This window comes from Clarias gariepinus, chromosome 8, assembly GCF_024256425.1.
Source record: "Clarias gariepinus isolate MV-2021 ecotype Netherlands chromosome 8, CGAR_prim_01v2, whole genome shotgun sequence".
Lineage (NCBI taxonomy): Eukaryota > Metazoa > Chordata > Actinopteri > Siluriformes > Clariidae > Clarias > Clarias gariepinus.
Window position 1 is genome coordinate 10,264,314 of NC_071107.1, and position 24,516 is coordinate 10,288,829.

The 24,516-nt window shown below is 38.1% G+C and overlaps 1 protein-coding gene across 3 annotated transcripts; it reads left to right on the top strand.

Annotated features, from left to right (window-relative positions):
- On the top strand, positions 1-24,477 carry rufy2 (RUN and FYVE domain containing 2). 3 transcript variants are annotated; one of them, XM_053501630.1, is made up of 19 exons: positions 1-141; positions 635-805; positions 6,309-6,482; positions 6,961-7,078; positions 11,954-12,055; positions 12,326-12,449; positions 14,741-14,805; positions 16,111-16,176; positions 16,287-16,356; positions 16,444-16,545; positions 16,836-16,952; positions 18,172-18,339; positions 18,437-18,534; positions 20,260-20,379; positions 20,619-20,748; positions 21,189-21,283; positions 21,412-21,460; positions 23,035-23,115; positions 23,315-24,477. In XM_053501630.1, exons 2-19 carry the CDS (start codon positions 730-732, stop codon positions 23,456-23,458), a joined length of 1,899 nt encoding a protein of 632 aa, XP_053357605.1. In that variant the 5' UTR covers positions 1-141; positions 635-729; the 3' UTR covers positions 23,459-24,477. The 3 variants fall into 3 exon arrangements, with proteins under 3 accessions (XP_053357605.1, XP_053357604.1, XP_053357606.1); XM_053501629.1 differs by lacking the exons at positions 1-141; positions 635-805 and adding an exon at positions 3,336-3,887; XM_053501631.1 differs by lacking the exons at positions 1-141; positions 635-805; positions 20,260-20,379; ... (3 more) ...; positions 23,035-23,115; positions 23,315-24,477 and adding exons at positions 3,336-3,887; positions 19,496-20,190.
- Positions 24,478-24,516: the final 39 nt, after the last annotated feature.

Consider the following 24,516-nt stretch of genomic DNA (forward strand, 5'->3'; position numbering starts at 1 on the left):
GAGCTCATCGTGCTGTGTTGCGTTCCAGCAGGAGACGTCTCCTCCCCACCATTCAGGCCGACTGCAGCAAATGAGGCTCCATCATCTCATGGGCAGTGCACACACAGGGAGTTTAAGGCAGCTGGGATCAGCCTGAGAGCGGTAGGTGTGTGAGTGTGTTTGTGTACTCCTCCATTGACTCATTGGTGTGAGGTTGTGTGCATTTCATGCATTGATGATGCAGTACTTACAGGTTTGTATTCATGCCTAATGTGAAAAGCATGTGTCCATTAATGTGCTTTCTGGTGTAGATGCATTTTTTTATTCTTTATTTATTTCTATGCTAATCCCATTCCATGAGGAGGGAGATACTGGAAGCAAGAGTCATATGATACTTTGGGCAGGGCAGCATTAATACATGGTGTTCATTATGTAAGTCTTGCTGAGGGGTAGATCTAAGTCAGCACTTTTTTATGATAACATTACAATCAGTATTTCCTGCTTATTTATTTTTTAAGGTGATTTGGAGAAACAAAACTCTCAGGGTAGACATGTTATTTCTTGTGCAGCGTGTAGAAATCTGCATCTTGTAACTTGGTAAAACTAGGGTTTTTCTGCCTTACCCATTTAATCAGAACAGTGTTCCTTGTTTTAGATCAGTGGAAGCGTTGGACTGGATCCCGAAACCTGAGGATTTGAGTAGGGATAATCAGAAGTGTGGACAAGGAGAAGGCCAGAGGTGGAGCTGTCATGTACTCGCCTCAGAGTCTTCACCGCTGGGGCATCACCCACAGCGAAAGCATGGAGCGCCTTGCCTACTGTCAAGGTAGGACACACCAGTTTGGAGTTGGTTTGCTGATTACTCTTAATCTGTAATCAGCATAAGCAAAATGATTCAAGTATTAAAAAAAATACATTGGATATTCAGCTACATTCTACACTTTTAAATACAAATAAGGAAGCTATAATAATTAACTTGAAATAAATTCTCTCTATTGTTCCTAGCCACCATTGGTAACACAGACAGTGGTTATATTAGGCTTGCTAGTCAGTTTAAAGTGGTTTAAGAAAAGATCATATGGGATACCAATTAATGCACTCATTCTGTCAACAGACAAACATATGCAGCTGGATAGATAAATAAGGGACCATTGATTAACACGAAATATCTGCATGCATCATATAATTTTCTTAAAAGAATTTGGTTTACTAGTTATTTAGTGAGTTAAAGCAGTAAAATGATTTCTACTACATTATTCAGCTGCTCTATAAGCTACAGTTTAAAATAGACTACAACTCCGAGTAACTCCATACACCAGTAAAACTATTTTACGATGGCTCTACCAAAAGTAATGCAAAAGTGGGGTTGATCTATTTATTAACTGATTGCACATGTCAGTAGAGTAACTCTTTCCCTACTTAAAGGATCAACATACTCTCCATCACCCGAATCATCTTTGAAAATCCACTTTGCTGCAGTTAATGGTCTCCCACTGCGTGCTTTGTCTCCAGTGATGGTTTCCCCTTCTTTAAAATTCTTCATCCATTTGTGCAGATTGCTCACGTCAATGGTGTCATCTCTGTAAATGTTCTGTAATGCAGTGAAAGAGGATATTTAAAGAGGTTGGGTTCAATGATGGCGCAAAGGCCTTGTTTGTGATAGAGAGTATGTGGAATAGTATTTTAGTATAGAATAAGAATTACTCTAGCAATATGGTCAATTTGAATGACCTATGTTAATTAATGTAAATTGAGTTAATTAAACAGTTATGCCCATTTCTGCATAACTTTTTGTACAGCCCTCATAATACTCTATGCGGTTTTCTGGGTTATTTACTTTTATGAGTACCACAGTCCATTTGTAAGCAAAAGTCAGTTCCTTATCTGTACTGACATTTGAAGGACCTTTATCATGAAACAATTTTAAAAACAGGATATGCCCTAGTGAGGGTGCATTAATGCAGAAAATAGGGAAGCATTGTATCAGAGTCTATATTATGCTCTTTCCCCCCCAGAATGCTTTCTTACTTTCCTTTTTTTCAGGCATGAAAAGAATGTTTTTTTTTTTTTATTTCCATAAATACTATACAATCCTTTTTTTTTAAAGAAGTAAACCTGTAAGTGTGACTGCTTAGCTCTTTGTCTTGTGCAGTGCACACCCTAGGTCTGTATGTGCATAGCGTTTTCATGTTCGCCCTGTCCTCCCACAGTCCAAAGACATGCACTTATACTCTTTCACACTATGGCAATTGTGGAACGTCAGTTAACCTGCCTGCATTTGGATTATGGGAGGGAACCGGAGTACCCAGAGGAAACCCACCAAGACTTAAAGATATTTTACCTTAGACACACTAATGCACAGTTTTATTTTACTCTATTATTAGATTAATCTAGGTAAAACCACGACACTGACCTCAGGTCACTTTCAGAATGACTGTGCTGATGAACGTCAGAACACACAGCTGCTCTAGTAGTGCAGAGTTAAAATAATTGACCATAATAATATTAGAACTTTAATTCCTACCAGAGTACTGGGTGCTTATTTGGATTTTATTTACAATGCCAGGGGATGAATTTTTCATTGTGATGCTTCTTTGGACATTTATTGGTAAGCCTTTTTTTTTTCAAATATATACAGTACATACACTTAACAGAAGTAAGTAATAGAATCTGTCATATTTATGGGGAGAACATGCAAACTGTATGCACACAGACCCAAAGGCGGAAACTGAACCAGTCTCTCACTCACCGTCTATACCACTTTATCCTTTATATAGGGTAGCGGGGCTATTCCATGAGACTACGAGCACGAGGTGGGGTACACCCCAAATGGGGAGCAAATTAATTGTAGGGCACACACCACATATATACACACTGTGGGCAATTTTGGAACACCAGTTAACCTAATCTGCATGGAGTTTGCATGTTCTCCCAGTGCTTGGTGGGTTTCCTCCGGGTAATCTGTGGGTTAATTGGCGTTCTCAAATTGCCCGTAGTGTGTGTGTGTGTGTGTTTGTCCAGGGTACCCCATCTCGTACCCTAAGTCTCCTGGGATAGGCTCCAGGTCCCCGCGACCCTGAATGCAGGATAAAGTGCTAATACAAAATGAATAAATGAATTCTTTGAGGTAAACTATAAGCTTTTGCAAATATTAGTTTAAAAGATCTGGGTGGTGGGGACAAAGTGTGAACACGTGAGCATGTCTTTATTGAATGCTTCCGCGATGGAGTGTTGTGTTCTTATTTGTTAGTGTAGTTCAGGCTGATGGAGTAGTCTTTGTGCTGATTCGGATCCCAGCAGTAGAGGGAAGCAGATCCCGCTGTATTCGCTACGGGGTGACGTCACCGAGCTGAGCTCTGGTTGTGTGTCGGGCTGTAAACAAAATCTGCCATGTAGTGCTTCATTCTGCGCCTCTCTCTCTCTCCCTCCCCACACACACACACACAGTCGTGCACGAATAGACGTCGCGGTGTGTGTATGCGCGTTGTGTTCTAGCCCGGGTTTGCTGTTGTTTGTTATCTGAGCGCGTCCCCCGTTGACCATGTCCCCCGCGGTGTGTGAGATGGAGACCGCGCTCCCCCCGGCCGTGTGACAGGCGCGTGCCCCGGCAGAGATGGCCGCACCTGCGGAGCACGAGCTCACCTTGGCCGAGGCGGAATCCGCTAAAGACAAATCGCAGGTTTTCGGGATCCTTCGGCTGCAGGAGGAGAGTAAATGCGCCGCGGAGAAAGCGGCCAGCAGCGCTAGTGCTAGTTCTAGCAGCAGCAGCAGGACGGACGGGAGATGGCAGGCGCCCATATTCGCGTTAGCTCGGAAAGCCTCGGAAACCTTTTCAAGCGGAATTCACGTCCTGCCCAAAGTGACCGAGCCTAAAGTCTGCGCTTTTACAGAGGAATGGAGCGTTAACGGTGAGTCCTGAGGGCATGAATGCGACAAAAGGACACGAACACAATACAGAACCGACTGTAATCTCTATTATTCTGGATGTCGCCTTAATAATATTAACATTAATGATGCTTTTTTGATGATAATCATCCCAAATAATGAAACATCTTCAGTGTTATGTCGTATTAAATTTGCCGGATGTATTTCCAAACACACATTTAATAACACATATTTTGATTTTTAGGCGTATAGTGCACTGATTACAGTGTTATAAAAGCCTTTATTTTAGACCCCAGGCATTGTGGATGGAGCCATCGAATGAGCAATAGTCAGGAGCACTGTCATACCACGTGGTACAGATTCTGTCCAATCACAGAGCTGTTTGGACACATCTGTACGGATGACGACACAATTACCTAGCTGTTGAAGTCAGATTCCTGATTTGTTCTATTTTCTTAGACCTAAATCTCTGAGGATTTTAGCTATTTAGCTATATTTGTTTAGCCTTTTTTTATATAAACATACTGTATATAGGACTCAGGATTGTGCAGTATAGAGTGACATATCTTTTATATTTTTTTAGCCCTAAATAGACAATATGATGAACTGAATTTTATTTCATTGTAACCAACTGAACAAATTACCAAGAAAAAAACTGTACAAATGGGTCACATAGATACTGTACACATGGTCACATGTTTTTTTGGTTGATTTTGGTTGTTTTTATGACCAAAAAAATGCTCATTTTGAGAGTTCTATTTTTTTTGCGATGTCATTCCCAATTTTTGGTAGTAATAAAATTAATATCATTCTACCTGACATATTCAAAAACCCAAATGCACATTTTGATGTCCAAAGCCTTCCTATTAACAGACACTACCAAGGCTTTCATATAAACACTTGTTGTTGGTCTTTCGGCTGTTCCCTGCAAGGGTTCGCCACAGCAAGCCACCCGACTGCACACGAGCCTGGCACAGGTTTTAGGCTGGATGCCCTTCCTGACGCAACACTTCCATTTGATTTGGGCTTGGGACCGACACTTCATCCAGTCGCTGGGGTTTGGTCACTGGCTGGGAATCAAATCTGGGCCTTCCAGACAGGCGAGAAACCTACCACTGCGCTACGAGTTTTATATACTCTGATAGAAGGCTTTAGTTATTGTTAATACTTATAGGCAGAATTGTTTTCATGTGGATGTTCACAGACATGCAAGAAGTACAAAACAGATACCCATTTTATCAAGTCGATACATTTTTGATCGAGTAAAGTAATGAATAATATCGATATTTTGTTGACTTTCTTTTACTGGCTTTAAGAGCAAAAACCCGCCTAGTCATAGAATGAGAGGTTTGTTCTCATCAGATCTTGGTACAGCACAAAAGCATCTTTCAGAAATCACTGGTCAATCAGGTCTTTAAATTGAACTATAATTCTGATAGACTTCCACTAGAAATGTTTGAAGCTTGTGTTTGTTTCTCTGGTTGAGAAAGATCTGAAAAGAACGAAACATAGGGTAGTTCTATTAAAGGAAACACATTTTGGTCCATGAAACTATGAGCGTCTTATTTACTCTTTTCATATCTGTGTAGAAATCCATTCAGATTAAAAATAACCAGTTGTATAACCTAAAATCTTTTAAAATAAAAAAAGAAATGAATAGAATAACTTTGATAAGAGTAAGTCATGAATTTCACCACAGTTAGAAAAAGGAAAAAAAACGTTCTGGCTTCACAGGTCTTTGCTGGTCCTCAGACCCCACTTTCAGAAGCACTACATAAAACACAAAAATAAAAAAATGTTTAAATAGGAACCAAGACAAAGATCACTGATCCAATCTTAAGCAAACAGTGCCTGACATCTGGCAGTGTTGGAACAGATATATCAGGAAGAATGTGCGGGTGGTGCAGTGAATATTGCTGAGTGGATTCACAGTTAAAGCTGGTTAAGGAATACAGACCCTAGGTTGGTCGCATTAAAAAAAAAAATTTTTTTATAAAATATTAACACCAGTATCTAAATTTAGTTTTAATATTTTAATATTACGACACTGGAATATTTAAATGTGTGTATTACTTGTTTTGCATCGGTATACAAATGTTTATCTGTAAATTTCTTTGTCTTCATGTTGTTCTAAGGGTGTGAAAGGCTGAACTGTATAGTGAAATGTGACACCAAACTGCCAACTACAGCATCACACATCCTGGAACAAGCACAGACACATTAATGAATGAACACACACACAGGTTAAAATATAAGCTGGGCTTTTAGTTAACTAACCTGAGCTGGCTATTGTATGGCCACATGATCGATGTTTATGTTCTAGTATCTGCTAAAACATTTCCCAAACAGCTAAAATAAATCTACTTTTTTATTAGAGCCTCAGTCACAACGCAGTTCATCATTAAACTACATCCAGTGCAACTCGCTTTTGCTTTGTTTTCTAGCCTTCCGTGATCCCATGGCTATGGAGAGGGCAAACTTGCTCAACATGGCCAAGCTCAGTATCAAAGGGCTGATCGAGTCGGCTCTGAGCTTCGGTCGAACGCTGGACTCTGATTATCCCCCACTGCAGCAGTTCTTTGTGGTTATGGAGCACTGTCTGAAACACGGCCTTAAAGGTAAAAATTTAGCATCGAACCTGTTCACCCTGATGGACACATGCACAGTTTTCCAGATAGAAATCATGCTGTTCCTGTACCAGTGGTGCAATCAAGTGGAAAGTGAGATGTCACATTATGCCATTTCGACATTTGCCTTCCATGTGTTCAAGCTTTAAAGTAGGAGAATAAGCATGGATTTGTTTTTTGTGAGCAACAGTCTATCGAGCAATTTTGTCTTACTTTTTATATTGAACATGCATTTTATTCTATTTGAGCATTGAACAGCTAGTCATGTCAAGAAATAGGTACTAAATGATAGGAACCTATTGTGTCATTGCTGGAAACGTTGACTACACTGTTTAAAAGAAAGAGCATTGCTATTATAGGGTTTGACTGATTCACAATAGATGACTCTGTCAGATTGAACTGGGTTAGTGTCATATACTCATATATATGAACTGGGTCTGTGTCATATACTCTTTTGTCTCTGCTTCAGTGAAGAAGACTTTTCTTGGATACAACAAGTCGCTGTGGGGGCCATTGGAGATGGTGGAGAAGCTCTGCCCTGAGGCAGGGGAAATTGCAGCAAGTGTTCGGGACTTGCCTGGGCTCAAGTATGCACACAAACATAGTCACTTATCACACATGCCATCATGCAAAATGAACGTTATTGCTATTTTCACCAATGCTTTTGATAACAGCTTTAATTCAATTTAGCAGTTGTATTTTTTATTATATGATAGTAGCCTTAAAAGAATATGGTCAACTTCAAACACTGAATATCAGTTAAAAGCTTTGCATGTACAAACATTTATGGTCATTGTATCATTATTTGCATCTTTAAGTGAAATAGGCCAAAAATAGTGTATAGCATAGAAATAAAAAATTTAATCAAATAATAGTTTTTTCCCTGATGGCTGACATATTGTTGACCAGTGCAGTCAAGAAATGCATATATTAAGATGAGCAATTAATATACTGTATCTTTATACTCTATATTACCTAACAGTATTCGCTCACCTGCCTTCACATGCATACGAACTTAAGTAATTCTTAATACATAAGGTTTAATATGATGTTGGCCTGCCCCCTTTGCAGCTATAACAGCTTCATTTGGGTCTAGGCTTTCCACAAGGTTTAGAAGTGCGTTGATGGGACTTTTTTTTTTTACTGTTATAGCGGCAAAGCGTGGGCCAACATCATGTTAAACCGTATGTTGTTCAGCTCAATGAGCTCTAAATGTGTCCTGGGTTTCACGTGCATAAGTGCAAGAGTGTATAAGCTATGCGGCAAAATCTCATGTGAGGGCCTTTCAGACTCGCAGGCATCCTAATGGCAGCAGATTCCAAGCTGTCTGCCAATTGTCATGAGTTTTTGAGCGATGCCAATAATGGTGGAAAAAGAAATCCTCAGGCAAACAGTAGGTTGATGTCATAGTGCTTGGGCCCTAATGATGTGTTGTGGTTAGAAGAAATGGGGTTGGTGACACTATGTTGTTTTGAGTTGAAAAGTGAGTTATTATCAGTTGGAAGGATGCAGTATTGATGCTGTAGAGCAAGTGATTAAGGAGGTCTTGTAAAGATCAGTGGCATCATAAATACCAAGCACGAGTTGCAAGTTTATTCTTCATGTGTGTCTCATAGTTGTGCGTTAAATTGCTTGTTGTGAGGCTTAAGTGGTCTTACAGCTGTGCTGCAGGAAAGAGCAGGAAAAGAGATTATGCACAGATATGCATAATACAAAATATGCAGAACATATTAGTATGCATGGTGTGTAAGTCTATCTAAAGTGCACTTCACAGTATGAGGACAAGAGTGTATCATGTAGCTAAATAAAAAGTGGTTGTGTGCAGATGTAGTGTCTGGGCATTTTCAGCAGTTTCAGTATTCAGTAACATTAAAGAAAAAAAAACTACAAGTAATTTAGAAGCAGTAGTATGTGTGGTGTATAACACGATGCCTGCCCAGATTAATGCAGGGAGTAGTTTTAGCTTCACATTTCTTATAGAACCATGCCAGAATTCTATGAGAAAGATCTTACTGTGTTTCATAAATTAAATTGTGGATCTGCATCAAGCAAAGAAAACAACTAAGATGCTGAGAGACAGTGATTGGAGACTGATGTGTCCAGTTTGACCCTATACCAAAGTGATCTATATGTCACGGTAACAGGGGAAGGGCATGAAACAATGCATCCATCATGCATAGTTCCCACTGTACAAGCATCTGGAGGCAGCATTATGATTTGAGCTTGCTTCAGTTGGTCACATCTAGACTTAGCAACATTATGCGTGTAATGAAATGAAATCAGTGTCAAAATTCATCAGGCTCAAATTGTGAAAGGGTGGTTATGGAGTATGAGGATGCAGTTTTACACATGAATTGCCCAACACAGTGTCCTGACCGTAATCCCATTGAAAAAACATTGGTTTGCTTTCCTTAAACTGACCATAGCAGATTTGAGAGAGTTCCCTATTGCAGAATTTCCCACCATTGTTGTATGTGATGAAACACAAACCATTTTACATGTAGTTGAGCTTGGATCCTTAATGGGTTGACACAACTTGGTTTCCGTAGGCTTTCTTTGCAGACCTGATGATCCCCTGAAGGTTGCACGTGGCTTTCCTGTATGCAACTACGTCCCTGGAGTTTGGCCCTGACATCATCATTAACCCAGGGTTACTGGTTCAGGGAGGATTTAAAGCAAGTTGCAGATGTAATTAGTGACATGATGGGGATAAATTATATTGGCTTTTATGTGCTGGCCAGGGTTAGCTCAGTGGTTAAGGCATTGGACTACGGTTAGGAAGATCCCAGGTTCAAACCCCACAACCACCAAGTTACGACTGTTGATAACCCTAACCCACAACTGCTCAGATGTATAATGAGATAAAAATGTAAGTCGCTCTGGATAAGAGCGTCTGCCAAATGGCTAAATGTAAATGCTGCATGCTGAAAAATCTCCCAATATGTGGACACGAAATAGTCCTGCAGTATAAAAATAGTTTCCTCACTATATTGATTGATCATCCAGAGAACCTGTTTTTCCTGTTTAAGCTTTTGTTTGCATGTAGGCAGAAGAGGGATGGAGGTGTGATCATATCCGGGAATAAAGTGCATTGTCTGTTCAGCTTGATTGGAGCAAGTAATGTGCTGGACGTATTTCGGTTGAACCTTTCTCAGATTTGCCCAGTTGAACAATAATTTCCGTCTCATACAAAATGTCCAATGCACAATCCTTGTCTGCTTAAGGTGGCACGGAAGTCACTGTTTGAATAACCAAACTAAATTTGTAGTTTTAAAAAATGCTCAGATTTGATGTGTAACGAGTTGAATGTTGGGAGAACAGTGATTAGCACCAACTGAAACATCTGTTCCCCAGCAAGACATCACCAAAAACACAAAGCCTGCTGCCTTTGCATCGAGCAGAGTTTGTTGTTCTGTCCTGGCAATGAATTGTGAAACCAGGCGGCGTGACTCAGTTGTCTGGAACCGTAGCATCCTGCCATGTTTCAGTGAAGGCGAAAGCACAGCAGTTCCTGGAACTTAATCCAATTCAGCCATTTTGTTGACCAGCTACTGGACATATGCAAGTAGAAGGGGATTCAAGTACTCTTTTTAAACTTCTGCACATGATCCGGGTCAACCTGTCTCTTTTGCACGTCTTCATTCTTCGCCGCGGCAAGTGTAAATAAAGAGGCTTCTGGCTGATGATCTTGCATATGATTTGCTCTCAGATTTGGAAATTATATTGTATAATTGAGAAGGAAACCTCTATAAAATAGGCTTAGAGTTAAGACTTGGCTGTACATAATTCAGCAAGATAACCATTCTAAACATGCATCCAAAGAAACAGAAATGTTTACAGGATAAATAATAAATGTGTTACGTTAGCATTATGTTTTGGATTCAAATCATTTTGTAAAACTGCAGTCTGAATTGAAGAGCACATTAAAAACCTTGAATAGATATAGTAAAATAAAGCTATAGGCTATAGTATACAATACGGTTATGGTTAAAATATGAATTCAATGCAGCATTAATATATTCATGTAGAGATCCTATTTAAGTCTTCTGAAATGTTCTCTTGGGTTCTCTGTACATGCATTTCAGATCAAAACTATCTAGCTGTGCAGGCAGCCGAAACCTGTAGCCATCTGTAGAAGAACCATCCTTTTCCTGTTCTTTAAAGACAAATTAATCCGAAAGGGGAAGTGTAAATGTCAGTTTAGTGTCTCTGACAGACATGAAACTTGCAAGCATAAAAAGCCACAGAATTCTTTTGAGCCAGATATATTGTCACTGATGAGTTTGCATTCATCACATGGAAATGTGTGATATTTTGACATTAGAATTTGCCTATGTTTTAGACACACCATCAAGAGATTGATTTATAGTCAGTAGATGCCACTGGAGATGTTTCGCAGATGGTCCACAACCTTAAACATAATAAACCGATACGATTTATTTTGTGTCAAATGCCATCGTAAGAGGATTAAACCAGTTTGGGATGTGTCCTCATAGGTGGTAACTTATCAACTTATGGGTGATACAGTAACATTACACCACTGCATCACTGATTATTTCGTATAGCAGCACAGCACATCATGTCATGTTTTATTTCTTATGTAAAAAATGTCTAGCAAGGAGTCTTCACATTAAGTCTAGAGATTTCTAAGCTGAGAACGAGAGCCGTTAACGAACACCACCTTTTTAGTGCACATGACTAAAACATGTTGCTTCCCTTTATTCTATACAAAGTTCAGAGAGTATAAGACGAACTAAAATGTGTCTTAAGGATGTCCCAATAATGAACGGTACAAATAAAAAACTAAACCAGAAATGGGCTAAAACAAAGTCGCACCCTCTAAGATTTTCCAGGTTTTTATAATGTGTTGAACAGTTCTTAACCAAATTCTGCATCCAGACCAAGTTTTCTTTTCTCGATGCAGGCCAGTATTTTGACAGTGTACGTTGTACTCAATAGAAGGGGCAAGAAGAACATTTTTTTATTTATATTCAGGCATTTGGCAGATACTCTTATCCAGAGCGACTTACACACTTATAGTTTTTATATCGTGCTATCTCTGCATTTGCATTGCATTTGCTGCTCTAGCCTGAGTTCCCTGTATGCATGTCAGTTTTTAAATTGTTAATTAGGTTAGAGGTGTGGAACATTATTGCTGTGGTTTGTGCTTTGTTTGACCTAAACATGTTTATGCCCTACTTAAGATTTTCACCTGTGTATCAGTGCACAACATGTGACACAAAGGCATCAGATACAAATGCTGGGTGTAATTCCAATAAAGGAAATCACTTACTTAATAATAATAATAATAATAATAATCTTATAATATATTATACTGTACCAATATGTCTTACTGTTAACAGTTTGCACCAAATATCTCAGCTTGTAAGTATACAATGACTATGGATTGTATAGAAAAGAGCTTTTTTTGTCCTCATACTGTGCATATTCACATTTCTCAGGACTCCACTGGGCCGAGCAAGAGCTTGGCTGCGATTAGCCCTGATGCAGAAGCGACTAGCAGACTATCTGCGTGTCCTCATCACCAGGAAAGACATACTGAGGTAATACAGTAATTGTAGTCTTGAGGATTGCGAATGTGAAGCAGTGAATCGCGCTTCTAGTTTTCCTAGTTCACTATCACACTGGCTGTTATGAGCAGAAGAGCAGAGCCAGCAGACGTGCTCGTTGTAAATCCATTTTTCCTCTGAACGGAGTTTGACACTTCATTTCCTGCTAAGGAGTGTGTCATCCATCAACCACCCCCGTTCTCATAAAGCTGTTTGTGAAAGATGCATCAAAGTTCATTGTTGAACCTGTTTTGTGTTGTGTAGTGATTTCTATGAAAGCTCAGCAGTCATGCTGGAGGAGGAGGGAGCCGTCATCGTTGGTCTCCTGGTGGGACTCAACGTCATCGATGCCAACCTGTGCGTGAAGGGCGAGGACCTGGACACCCAAGTATGGGAAATGATCTTTGATTTGTTTTCTTCTACTGAGGGATGTGTTATCTCATATTTGTAAATTCTGTAGCAGTCATATACGTTAAGTTACCTTGGCTAGGCTGAGCCTAATACATTTTTATGCTACAGGTACAAGCAAATGTACTTTGTATAAAGTTAACATAAAAAGTCAAGTGAGATAAATAACTTCTATGTTCAGATGAGGTAAATTGTGCAATTTGTAATGTTAGGAACCTTTATAGACTGTTCGCTGTCGAAACTCTTAGCCACACAGTGGGATAAAGAACATACTGTTACAGTGGCTTATTTTAAGTAGACTGATCATGAACTTGAAGTGGCAATACTGGGCTTGCAATTATTTTATCATACTGGTCTTTTTCTGGAGCAGAATAATTATGCAACATGTATCTTATGAATGTGTCCACAATTTTGCAGTAAATTTGCCTCAGCATAAAAAGTATTTTAGGCATACAAGCAAACGAACCAAGCCAAACGGAACGCCTGCTAAGTTGTGCACACGTCCAGGTGCTGTTTAAAACTTGTTTGTGTCAGTGGAAAGGCAAGCCAAGCGAACTTGCGCATGTTTTTGTGTTTTTTTTTATATATATTTTGTGCAAGATTTAGTAAAGACATAGCACCATGGGCCCCAAGAATGTTAGCAAGGATGGTAGCAAAAGGGAAAAGGAGGAACTTTCAGTTTTGTTTTTTTAAAGCCAAGAGGAATCATAAATATTTATTTCATATTTTGCTTCCTTTATTTGCCTTTTCTAAATGTATTGATTGTTTTTATATGCGAAAAATCTCATTCTAGTGTTAGATATTGGTAATAATGGGTGGCTGGAACGTATTATCCGCATTTACATTATTTCCTATGGGAAACTGTGTTTCGCAATACAAAATTTTGCCTTAAGAACACAGATTACTGTAAATTCGTATGCCAAGGTACCGCCGTACATAGTTGGACGGTCATGTAGAGTTTGCAATATTTATTTACTATCTCAAAATTATAATATATATATATTTTTTAATTAATTGGCATAAAAAATATTTATATAATATAATTATTTTTATTTTTTTTTCAAATTGTGCAGCCTTCCAACATGAGCCAATATTATGCATATGATTCAAGATTCAAGGCCCAATTGGTTACTAGTTGGTGCGGAGTTCTTGGAACTGATTGCGCCACCTTTACTTTTTTAAACATACCTCCGGTCATAATTTTCCTCTATTTTTATTTTTTGGTCCATATAGTCAGCTAAAAGCTGTAGTTAAGACTAAAGGTATCAGTTTTGGTGCAGGGGTTTGTTTCTTTTTGTTTCTATAAACAAAATCTTTTTAAGCTGGTGTAGAGAAAAGCTACCAGCTGTAAGTCTAGGTCGGGCCACAACAGAAAAGAACCAATAGTGTGTTTGCTTCGTGTTTATTTACACAGTGAACTTGGAAATCCCAAAAAGTGTCTGTTAGCTTCGGAAGCTGACAAGGCCAATATAATAAACAGAAATTTCCTTTTAACTTCTCACAAAGTGAAAAATACCTGCAGCTAGAACAAAAGAAAAGAAATGACGGAATGCTGCGCTTACTCGCTTACTCGCTTACTAACCAAAACCAGGAGAAAACTATGTAAAAACAAACTGGCGTGACTTCCTACCAAATTTCTATTTACAAAATATATAAAAATGGATTTACAAAACGCAGCAAACCAAACCAAAAAGAGCAGCTCCAAAACAAGCTCTAAACACGCGAATGGTCATACATGGGAAGCGAACATCAAAAAAGGAAAATCACATCATAGTCACAAATAACTAGCAAGGGGTCCTACAAAGAACTTTTTTAACAACAATTAAAGCATGAACAGCGAAGCAAAGGCACGGCCAGCGTGTGTAGTGTAGCCTTAGGTAGGCTTCCAGGTCCCCTGTTTAACCAATTGTCACGCAGGAGGCGGGATCAACAAGAGCAGAGCAAGTGATCAATCAACCGATTGGAGAAAGGAGCCAAAACGTTAAAAATTAACCAAAATTAATTATTTCATCCAAAATTTTTGGGTATGTCAGAGATGAGTCATATCGATCACTCTGTCCGAAAACAAACAGTCCAGTTCACACAAAGACCAGTTTTGCCCATGTTCATGACGTATGTAAACTTCTGACCAGTGTACACTGTACTATGCAGTGAATATGGTGTATCTATGTAGAAACTTGTATTTTACACATGTATATATTTTGTATGAATAAGCACAGTTTTATTTTATCTTTTCTATTTAACTTATATTAAGTTATATGAATTGTTCAGGTTGGGGTCATCGACTTCTCCATGTACCTAAAAAATGACATTGATGATTACAGAAGTGAAGAAAGGTAAGAAGTCTATGATTATTTTAGAAAGCTTTAAAAATATTCAGTGGATACTAATAAATATATAATTAATGTATAATTATGGTAGATTACCACATATAGAGCTGCACATTAATGATGAAATGGTCTTTGTGCCTATCAGAATCTTTAACTTTTTTTTAATAATGTACGTTATTGTATGTTAAATATTATATATGTATAATTTCGATTAGAAATATTGCAAGTATTCTTTAAATGTTTAACATACCACATATAAATGCAACATACGAGAATCACTTCCGGCCGAGTAATCAGATTGGACAAGAGGCATTCCACGATTGGTGATAATGGATGGTAACACCACTAGGACGTTTAACTATATGTATCACTCTGCGTTCCGGGTATGCTAATAGCTATTAATTACACTAACTCTCAGTCACAGCAGGAGGGAAAGTACGTCTGTGTGAGCCGCCATGCTTAACCGAGAACAACACCCTGCTAAAACTCACATTCAAAAGCAGTCACAGAAGCACTTTCAGCATCTGATAACATTGTCATTAAAAAAAACTCTAGACTCCTTAATAATTTCTTTCAAGTCTTTCTGAATCGCATCTGAACTACTGTATCTATGTTCCTTTATTTATGACTACAAGGTTAAATAGTTCTTAAAACAAGGCTTAATTCCAAATCACTTTCCTTCCCCTGATCAAGTGCACTACCTGGTGTGTGACAATGGATTGCACACCTTACAAAGTGCTTAAAAATTCTAAAACTGGTTAGATTTACCGTACTGTCCACCACTTCCATGCTTTACTCTCCTTTCTATTTGGCTAAATAGTACCAAAAAAAGAAAAAAAATGTATTACTTTGTAATAAAAAAGTAATAACTCTATAATAACTTCATAACTCTGTTATTTACTGTCAGTCGATAACTGTTGGTCACCAGCTCCTCCAGTCGGTTAATTATTTCCACCAGTCATAGAAGGATATGTGTTTGCTGCGCCCTCGTGCTTACGACCACATCACAGCCTTGAGTGTGATAAGGCTTTATTTAAGTGAATAAATATAAGTGCAAATTGCACATACATGCACATATTCATACACACACAATGAAATACATGCATGGGAACTCCTGTTTCAATACACCATTATTCTACATTGATATTCAGGAAGTTTGATTGGAGATTATGATTAATTGTGCTGCTTGAATGATTGGTGCATGCTGTTCATGTGCAGTCTTCACCTATGAAAAGAACCACAGAACATTTACTTTATCCACATACAAAATTCCAAGACTAATATCTGTATGCTTTATCTTTCCTTAAATAGAAACGGGCAAATTGCAGCAATATTAGACCAGAAGAACTATGTTGAAGAACTAAACAGGCAGCTCAAGTAAGCACGCAATGTTCTGTAAGATCAGCATGTAAGAGGTGATATGATAATATATATCCATAATATGTAAAGCCTTATGAAGCTGACAGTGTACTGTTTCTCTACCTCAGTTCCACTGTTCAAGGCCTGCAGGGTCGCGTGGACTCTTTAGAGAAATCAAATTCCAAACTCATTGAAGAGGTAGGAAAGTTTATATTATGATTAATAATTAATAATTCTCAGTATCATCTATGAAGCCTCAGCAATTCCTTTTTTTTTCTTCTGTAGTTGGCAATAGCAAAAAACAACATCATCAAACTGCAGGAAGAAAACCACCAGCTAAGAAGCGAGAATTCAATAATCATCATGAAGGCTCAGCGCCGACTCGAGGTACTGCCACAAGCAAGAACTGTTTATTATATATACCGTTACATGCATATAATACATATTACTGTATATATGTTTCCTCCAGATACCGGATAACATAAAATAATTTTTTAAATGTCTGTGTGGTGCCTACAGGATTACAGCTGACAGCACCTGAGACAGGATAGTTAGCTCATAATAGATTATAGCAAAGTACCAAAACTGAATAAAAACTGAACAAGTCTCTTAGAAGAACAGTTATGGAATATGGCTTTTAACAATTTCTTGCAAAATGTTGCTCTGCTCTGCAACAGGTCACACAGGGGGACGTAAACTGTGAGCTGGACACCTACAAACAGTCCAGGCAGGGCCTGGACGAAATGTACAACGAGGCACGGAGGCAGCTTAAGGAGGAGTGTCAGCTCCGGCAGGTCTCTTTTTTTAAATGACTTTCTGTGTTTTTCACTAACTCAATCACTCATCTTTTATACCGCTTTATCCTGCATTCAGGGTGGCAGGGGCCTGGAGTCTATAGTAGGAGGCTTAGGGTACGAGGCAGGGTACACCCTGGACAGGGTGTCAATCCATCGCAGGGCACTTCTGTGTTTTTGTTTTTTATTATTTTGAAAATCAGCACGTCTTGGCATCAATTGCTTAAGCGACTTTGTGTTATCCAACGGTTTACATATAGGATTTTCTTTTTAACAACTTGCATATGAATCTTTATATTTAACATGTGATCTTTAGTGGCATCAATTATAATTTTTTTATGAAACAGTAAGTTGACTGTATTAGTTCAGGCTTCATTCATTGAGAACATGGGGGCGTGGTCAAGTAAAGTGAAGTGTGGAGGACCTGAGAGTCAGGTAAGTGGAAAAAGGACACACACCTGAGGAGAATATGGCTAATTAGTGTGTGTGTGCGTGTGTGTGAATTTTACATAAAAACATTATTGAGGAGAACTTGAAAATAAAAACCCGACTCACAGCAGGTCATTAATTATCCACGTTCTCCTCAGGTGTGTATCCTTTCCCACTTGCCCCGCTCTTAGGTCTTTGACAAAGCAGCGCTTGGCCGCGCCGCCACCAGCTCATAGTCTTTCCCATTGATTCTAGCAGCCATTTTTCTCGAGTTCAGAGTGAAATGTTCCCACACTTGAGAGCTGTTTGCTTGTGAAAGTGTTTTCAATCATGCAATTACCCACTTTACTCGAGTAAGCGCAATAAGGTCACTAACTAATCAATAATTAAATGAGTTAATTTGATTAACGATTTTAGTCGACAACATTGATTAAATGTTGCACCCCTAATTTTTTTTGTGCGTTTGAGTCATTTCTTATTTTACTTTTGCTATGCCATCACTATTGCGATAAATGTTGTTGGTAATGGTACAGTAAGTAAGAAAAGAAGGGTCTATCACTTATGATAGCGTTATCACTTATGTAGGATAATCACTGAAACAAACACCATTGTACGCAATTGCTCGAACTCTGTCCATCTGTGTGTTTAATTTGTGTTTCATCAAATAAGCACTACAATCACTAAGCATCATAAATATTAAACCATAAACACGGTTCTCAATGTACTTTTCCTTGAACCTCCACGTATTCAGCTTTATTTTAATATCTGGACTGAAATCACTATTTTGCAGGATGTGGAGAATGAGCTGGTGGTGCAGGTTAGCATGAAGCAGGAGATGGAACTGGCCATGAAGCTCTTAGAAAAGGACATCCATGAGAAGCAGGACACTTTGATTGGACTTCGGCAGCAACTAGACGAGGTTAAAGCCATCAATGTGGAAATGTACCAGAAAATGCAGGTAACGTTCTCAAACTGAAAAAGAATTTTATTAAAAATTGTGTAAAAAAAAAAAAAAAAAGGCCAAGCCACTAATCCGTTACTGTAATTATCACCAGACGTCGGATGATGTCATGAAACAGAAGAACGACATGATTGCACGACTGGAGGAGAAGACCAATCAGATAACAGCTACCATGAAACAGCTCGAGCAAAGGTTAGTGACATTCAATATTGTACCGAATGACATCGTCTGGCATAATGCTGTTATATTCCAGTGGTGCAAACAGCTTTGTTTGAGCACTTACTAGTGCTGGGCGATTTTTTTTATTTTTTATAATTAATTAGGTTTTATATAATAAGGTTTAGTTCTGTTTTAATGGATTTGTTTTAATTGGGGTGCATGTACTGTACAGTAAGTACATTACACGAGGTCCTATATGTTATGAATCTTCCTGCTCTGCACACTGAGAGTGAAGTTTTTCACCTAGAATGCAAATCCTACCAAATAATCCTTGTTTTGGGCAAAAATGCATTCCCAAATTCAGCCGAGACTCATGTGAAGTTTCTGTATTTAGTACAATTTACCTTATTTCCCTGGAACTAGTCGCATGGTTCCAGTTAGCCAAGCAGTGCACCTCTGGATATATATGTATGTGTATGTGTGTTAGGCTAATGTTGACTCAGGTCAGCCTAAGTCTAACTTAAAAAGGCTCCAGCATTTCTTATCTGCTAGACAGGCATGCATGCTGTTTTCTGCACGCTGTGTTTTTCATATTAGTGCTGCAATTCTTTCTTCCACGTGGCCACTCATGCGTTCGTGTTTTTTGTGTTCTTTGGTTGTGTGACGTGATGCTGTCAGAGCAGAGACGTCTCTGTCCACACACCAACACACATACACATAGACCATCTTTCCCTTTTCTTCTTCTTCATTGATTTACCACCATCTAGGTTGTGCATATTTAAAGAATGCATTGCTAAACGACTTTTCTCGAAGCTTTGGATGACATGGAAATTCACTGATGTTTACATCCTCTTTCCCTTTTTGTTCTTCCCTTTTCTTTTCTTTCTCCTCATCCACTACCCTATTTTTAACACTGTCATTTTACACCAATTCTTTTTTTTGTTGTCTCTCTTCATTACGTTTTAAAATCCTGCCCTGTATTAAACAACCCTAGTGATAAAGATCTGCTCAGCCAGACCCGAACTCTTGCCATGTCGTTTGTAAAATGTGCCAGTACAGATACAGAACATCAGTACAAACTCGTTAAAGATATTTCTTTCTGAAATTATGATCAATATATTCTTTTTCCTGTAACGAAACATGTTTGGCATTATAAATAATGTGAAAACAACACGTTTTACTTCCTTATAGTGGCATTTTCTTTAGCTTTTGTTTAAAGGATATTGTTTTTTTGTTTTTTTTAACTGATGAATTAATGATTTTGTTAAAGTTCTTTCTTGTGGCACTGTAACACGGCAAGTGTACTGATGTACAATTTTAAGGCAAAACTATGACTAATCTTGTCTTTTATCCAGATCATTAATAAATTTGACATTTAAAACAATGTTAAAAGTTTTATTTAGTGAATTATTTAATGTCTCTTCCAAATGCGTCTCACTTTTTCTTAATTAAGACACTTGATTACAGCAAATATCCAGTTGCTTCAGTGACCTTAGAAACATATAGACTGCTTCAGTGAACATAAAAAAGCAAATTCAACTGACCTCTTTTCCGATTTCAGTTCAGCTTTCTTTCTCTTTTTTTTTTATCGTCTTGCTTTTGACATATTTGTTGGCGGTCCATTATGAGGTAGCTTGCCTGTTGAGTTTTAGCCCTCTTTTTTTTTTTTTTCCCCTAATTTTGTTCCATCCCATTCCCACCCCCTTTACCCCTGTGATCGGAGCCTCAGTTTTACCCAGTTGGTTTGAATTACACCAGATTGCAGGAAGCGGAGAGAGACCGACTTGGCACTGAAGATGGAATGCGCAGATTCAAGCAAGACTTCGCCAACAAAGCAGACAGCCTCCAAAAGCAGATCATGCAGAGAGAGAAGGAGATGTGAGTCGATTTAAGATTTTTAAAATGTATTAAAGCCATTTCTTTCTTAGTGTGTGTGTGTGTGGGTTCTAATGATGCGTAGTGAAACCTATTCATCTTAACTAACAGTAATAGGTCAAGGCAGCTGACATAATGATGACGCCTGTCAGTTAAGTTGACTTAGTGCTAAACATTGAAAAGACAAGACATCTCTTAATGTACAGGTTTTTGAACAAGTTCATTTAAAATGTATTGTACAGGCTGCAGCTGGAAACAGACTTAAAAATCGAAAGGGAGTGGAGACACACTCTACAGAATGACCTGGAAAGAGAAAAGGAGACCGTTGGCCAACTGAGGACTGAAGCACAGCAAATAATTGTCCTCAAAAAGGTGAGTTAAAGGATGAATTGATTTTTAAGTGGACGGTGCAGTAGTGTATTGGTTAGCGCTGTGACTTTACACATCCCAGGACGAGACTGGCTTTCGGGTCTGTGTGCATGTGCTTGTGGCATGTGATAGATTGGCCCATGTGGATAGACTCCAGTAAGCCCTTGTGTCCTGCACATGTGGGCGGAGTCATCGTGGGAAACTTCCCATCGGGATACAATTTTTTAATTACAAGCCAAAGAATCTGTGACCTTATCCTCTAAAAGGACAAGTGAAATCAAGCCATGCCTCCACAACACCCACAATTCTAACAGAACCAGGATTTTACTTTTGTTTTTGTACTATTTGTTTATCATACATCATTCAGTAACTATTACTGTGTAACTAATAGATTTATGCTCATAGGACTTAATGAAAAGTAAATTGTTGTGCTGCTGTTTCAGGAGTTTCACAGATTGCAGGATGAAAACAGACAGTTGAAAGGGATATGTGAGGAACAAGAAAAAGCACTAGAAGAGCTGGGCTGCAAGCTCAGCGAGTGAGTTTCCATGATCATATTACTTAGAACTGGATGTATTGTTTACATTTCAGCTTAACCACCGTAAGTAGAAAAAAAAAAAAAAAAAGCACTAATCCATTTTTTGTTCCCATCATGTTTCATATTAGGTCAAAAATGAAAATTGAGGATATAAAGGAGGCCAATAAAGCACTTCAGGTATATGCTTCAAGAGGCTTTTTAACCTTTTTGATATATGTAAGTATGAATTGTGAGGGTCAGGGGTAGCTCAGTGGTTAAGGCAATGGACTACGGTTCGGAAGATCCCAGGTTCAAACCCCAGAACCACCAAGTTGCCACTGTTGGGCCCTTGAGCAAGGCCCTTAACCCTCAACTGCTCAGATGTGTAATAGGATAAAAATGTAAGTCGCACTGGATAAGAGCGACTGCCAAATGCCTAAATGTAATTGATTATGATGAACAATCTTTAATTTAACTAATGCCGCACTGATCTGGTATAGAATTGGAAATAGGAACTAATGCCGCTATCACCCTGAAACACTAAATAACAAAATGTAAAATTTTCAAAGCCATCGTGATTCTAAAACGAAAAAGAAAAATAATTGGTATTATTAGCAAAAGCAAACAAGTAGTCCTTGACTTGTGAAACATTCGAGTTAAGAATTTCTGCAGCTATGAACGTACTGCCGTTATACTTCAGGTTCAATCACAGAAGTAGCTTAGGTGTACAAAAAATAGACACTGCAGTGCACCAGATATCAATATTTATAATTATATACAATATACACAATTTTAAGTGTGTAAGTGAATGTCTAAAATGTCTAAAGTCTGGTATATTATGTGTGTGTATTGCGGGAGAAATGAGTCAGCCTTACTGGTTTCAATGAATCAGTCCGTGAGCTTAATGATGCAGAAAGACTGCCTTGATGGAAAATTATTATAATTTAGAAAAATCCTCAACAAAACAGAGTTCACAGTCCAATACAGTGGAAAACAGCTTTAAGACAAAATGGCGACCGGGATTCCCCTCATGATTGAAAGGTGGATTGGTATGCTTTACATTGTATATTCACATCAAAGGCATATAAGATTCACTTTGTCTGACTTAAGAGCAAATTAGACTTACAAACGTACTCTTGTTCGTAAGTTAGGAACTACCTGTAGTTATTTACAGTATTTACCCAAACTTAAAATGAAAAATTCTAAGGTATATTTTGAGATACTGATTTTTTTTATATATATATATATATATATATATATATATATATATATATATATATATATATATATATATATATATATATTTATATATATATAAAAAAATTGTCATCAAAATGAATTTTCCATATCTTCTGTATATAGTGATTACTGTATATAATGAGTGTACAAAGAAGCACAATTTTTTCCATTTTCATCCACTGTTAGTCTCTTTTCATCTGAGAGTAAATATGTTTATTTAAATGACTGGTAGTAAAAACAAACTCATGTGTATTCAGTATAATTAAACTTCCATTGGTTCTTGACTTTTCAGACAAAGATAAAATGTATCTGATTTGCCTTGCTGACGTAATATTATCTTAACACAAATTATTATTTACAGAATTTGAAATATATTTTCAAAAGTATTCTGGTTTAAGTATAAATAAGCATCAGACTACTCAATAGGGTTTGCCAAGTTCTGAGAGCAGACAATATTGAAAATGGGATCTATGTGTTAATTGTAGTTGTAATAAATCCAGATTAGCTGTACTGAATGCTGGTTGTAATTGTAGGGTGGACAAGTATGGCTAAAGGACAAAGATGCCACACACTGCAAACTTTGTGAGAAGGAGTTCTCCATTTCCAGGAGAAAGGTCAGAGTCATAGACTATATCTCTTGTGTGCTTTACCCTTTCCATTCTCCTTATATTGCAAAGAAATGTACTTGATTTAATAAAATGATTCAATAAACAGTATTTTAAAGTATATTTCCACAATCAGTTAGATTGTCAGGAAACTCCAGTGAAAGGCTTAACTGCTGTCCTTATCTCTCTTTCTGTCCTCCCTCCACAGCATCACTGTAGGAATTGTGGGGAAATCTTCTGCAATGCTTGCTCAGATAACGAGTTACCCCTGCCTGCCTCCCCAAAGCCTGTGCGAGTATGTGATACGTGCCACGCTCTACTCCTCCAGCGCTGCTCCTCCAATGCCACATAAGACTTATACCAGTGTGTGCTGCCCAAGCAGCCGGCTTTGGCTTTAACTCAAGAGTGCCGTGATTCCATGCAGTGTGTCAAGGTATAGCACAAGTGACCAAAATGGCATTTCCCAGTGTTTGAAGTTTACATTTCACATGGCAGTCCTCCCCGTGGACAGCGAGGTAGCTGTTAAATGTTAAGTGCCCAATGAAGGACATGGGTATGGTGAACATACTGATTCAAGTCCTTGTAAAAAATATATATTTATTTTCTTTTTTTTTTTCTTTTTTTAAAGATAATCAACTGCCTTTAGCACTACAACTGAGCAGCACTAAAGTGTACTAATATTCCAAACAGGTGAACGACATTCCAGTCTCTGTTCTGAGGAATGCAGTGAATAGTGCATTCTTTGTATAGTGTTAAAAAACTGTATTATGGAAATACAGTGGGGATTTTATTTAAATTTTGTACTAAAATGAATGTGTCCCTATCTGAGAAGCACCCATGCCTCTCGTATAGGAAAAGTATTTCCATACGGCACTAACGTTTTCAATGCTGCTCAAGTGGGATTGGGACGGATCCATCAAAATAACAGCAACAACGTCCTAAACGAAGTATTATTCCACATTCTAGTACATTACAGGCTGTGCCTAGGTGCCAAGACATGTTCCAGAAAGTGCAGCTCAAGCCTGCTACGTACTCGTTTTGAATGTTTATTATGGTTCATCTTAACGAGTTTAAATGTAAACTGTTATGGAAACAGTTGTTAAATGACATCAAGTTTCAAATATTAAGGTGTATGGAACAGTATACATTTCTTCAATCACTAAAGCAAATACTTGCAGTTTCTGCTCCCTTATTTAATTATTTTTACATTTTGTTAAGGTTAGACAAATACGACGTAGGGCTTTGCCCCTATTTGTAAGTTTATAGCACATATCTAATAATTACAGTATTTAAAATGTTGACCACTGAATATATTGAGCTGAAATAATTAAAAGTCACAGCTACTGTGCTGGATTTATGATGATCTGGATAAATATATATATTCTTCAAACTCTACAGTAACAGCTTCCA

Coding starts and splice junctions, on each gene's coding strand:
- rufy2 (XM_053501629.1), top strand. CDS start 3,593: ATGGCCGCACCTGCGGAGCACGAGCTCACCTTGGCCGAGGCGGAATCC. Junction 12,056..12,325: donor ACCAGGAAAGACATACTGAG/GTAATACAGTAA, acceptor TGTGTTGTGTAG/TGATTTCTATGAAAGCTCAG. Junction 20,380..20,618: donor ATGCAGAGAGAGAAGGAGAT/GTGAGTCGATTT, acceptor TGTATTGTACAG/GCTGCAGCTGGAAACAGACT.